At 41.8% G+C, this 2,409-nt stretch overlaps 1 protein-coding gene across 1 annotated transcript in view; it reads left to right on the forward strand.

The window, feature by feature from the left end:
• LOC118407017 (myosin-11-like) overlaps positions 1-2,409 on the forward strand; it is a 51,484-nt gene extending 49,075 nt beyond the window's left edge. Inside the window, 3 exon segments of the mRNA XM_035807431.1 lie at positions 63-237; positions 922-1,066; positions 1,686-2,409. Of these exon segments, the coding sequence (XP_035663324.1) occupies positions 63-237; positions 922-1,066; positions 1,686-1,814 (449 nt within the window). The 3' untranslated portion in view covers positions 1,815-2,409.

The raw sequence follows: 2,409 nt of genomic DNA on the forward strand, positions 1-2,409 counted from the left end.
GCAAACAATCTGCATGGTGACGCATTGGTAGTATTTGTGCTGACTTATTTACCTGTCCTTAGGAGCAAGCGAGGAAAGCAGGAGGAAGAGTGGGTTCATCAGGATGACCTTCAAGGCTGACGACATCCGCACCATCCTCATGCGCTACGCCTTCCACATGACCTTCCGCCTGTCCAACATGGCGCTGACCGAGCGTGGCGGCAAGCTCTACCTGGAGGAGAAGAAGGCTGATATCACGTACGTACAGAACTCATCATAACCTCACGATTCCTTGTACATATAGTATTAAGAGGCTGGCAGGTTTATCCCTTCGAGCTGGCTAGCACAGAGAGAGGGAGGGAGGGGGGAGACAGACAGACAGACAGACAGAGACAGAGAGAGAAGTCAGAGACAGAGAAGGGAGAGACTGAGACAGAGACTGAGACAGACCTACAAATAGAAAGAAAGAACAGGCAGATAGACAGAGACACAAAGAGACAAAGATAGACAGCGAAACAGACAGATGCAGGCAGACAGGCAGACAGACAAAAAGAAACAAGCAGACAGCTGATACAATATAGAGGCAGCTGGCAAATAGAGACCGATGGAAAGAAAGACTATAGATAGACAGACGAATAGAGAGAGAGAGAGAGAGAGATAGGCAGCTAGACTAACAGAGACACCCGGATAAACAAGTAGAGATGTGTACAGATAGAGATATACAAGCAGAGACAGAAGGATTGAATGAGACACAAACGGATATGTAAATACATAAACAAACATGTTTACAGGTATAGGCAGAAATGAAGATAGAGACAGAGATGGGACAGAAAGAAAGAACAGAAACAGAAGAGAGACTGATAAAGTATTCAATGATAACAACTTAAAAGAGTGTAGACTACAGCAGAATAAGTGATGGAGAACCTTACCTGTTGTTTACAGTGATGACCAGCTGTGGAATCTGAAGGACGACACCATCATCAGCAAATCCAGCAGCATGGCGCTGGAAGTGACTGGAGGATCCGCAAGGAAGAACGCAGAAATCAAACTGGCGAAAACATCAGGGTCTGCAGCTCAAAAGTGGGGGGTAAGGATCATGATATTATTCCATCCAAATAACAATTTATGTATGTGACATGGCTGTTGACCGGATGTTGCTATCAATAGTGGAAAGAAAAATTATCAAATAATCTTATTAAAAGGAAGCTAAAGAATAGGTTTGAACAAGAAGGTCAGAACCAGTAACCAACCAATCAAAGAACTGGTACAATAGTTCAAACAGTAGAGCGACCGAGTATCAAGCCATGCATGCGGAAGTTCGTAGGTTTACGATATTTTCCAAACATCTATTTTTGTACTGTTTTTGTTTATCTTTATTGATAAGAAATGTAAACAAGTCTTATGTTTGGCAACACTTAACATAGTACCATTTCAATATCAGGTCATGCATTGGCAGAATCATGAGGTGTTTTCACATGTTTTATCGAATGAGTATTCTGTCAATAGCGCCCCAAAATTCTTATTGACAGGAACATTTTTGCTTAAACAAGAATCACTTAAGTTATCTACATGCCAAACATCATGACGATTCGCCAACCCCTTATTGAGTTATTCTCTTTCAAAGTCTGAAAATAACCGCCCCTTAGGAAGATTTTACGTCTTGTCAAGTTTTCCTATCGAGCTTATGACGTTGCATCTTTCTTCAGATTGGCGCGGATGGCCTCCTGACGACCGAGCTCGGCGACCTGGTTCTAGACGTGAAGGACAACAAGCTGGTGCTGAACGACCGCGACAAGCTGAGCCGCCAGGACTGGGACCTGCAGATCCACCAGTAAAACCTTCCCATCACGCACAGCGACGATCCCAGCAGTCACCGCGGCTAGTCACGTGACTAGAGAAACCTACCATAGGTCATAGGTCATACGTTAGAAAGCAAAATTGTCGCCATTAGATCTAACAATAGGTTTTTTTGGACCTTCATAAAAAGTCATAAGCATAAGGTGAATCTTATGGGGGGCATAGGAAAACTATCAAGTTAAAAGGTGTAAGAATTATGCAAGCAAAGTATTAAAAGTGGGAAGATTTTGGACCAGTAGTTGCTGTGTTATTTCGGTGATGACCTGCAGATATGTTGCTATGTTTTATCTATATTCTACAGCATATTACTTAAAAATGTAGACTGTTTTTAAGATTTCATATGGTGCGAATTCGAATTCGGTGATATGCTCGAAAATATAATTGAGAATGAAACAATTTGATTAAATCTGACAAAGCTGTGGTGTCATCAGATATTTTTGTCATTGTTGCTAATGAAGCACATGTTAAGATATAGCAATCATCATGACCACGATGTGTTTTAGCAGAGAAGATGATACGTGCATTTTAAGCACTCATTTCAGATTGGATAGCAATAAAAGATGGTTACGGGAA

The sequence above is a fragment of the Branchiostoma floridae genome, chromosome 19 (assembly GCF_000003815.2).
Source record: "Branchiostoma floridae strain S238N-H82 chromosome 19, Bfl_VNyyK, whole genome shotgun sequence".
Taxonomy (NCBI): Eukaryota; Metazoa; Chordata; class Leptocardii; order Amphioxiformes; family Branchiostomatidae; genus Branchiostoma; species Branchiostoma floridae.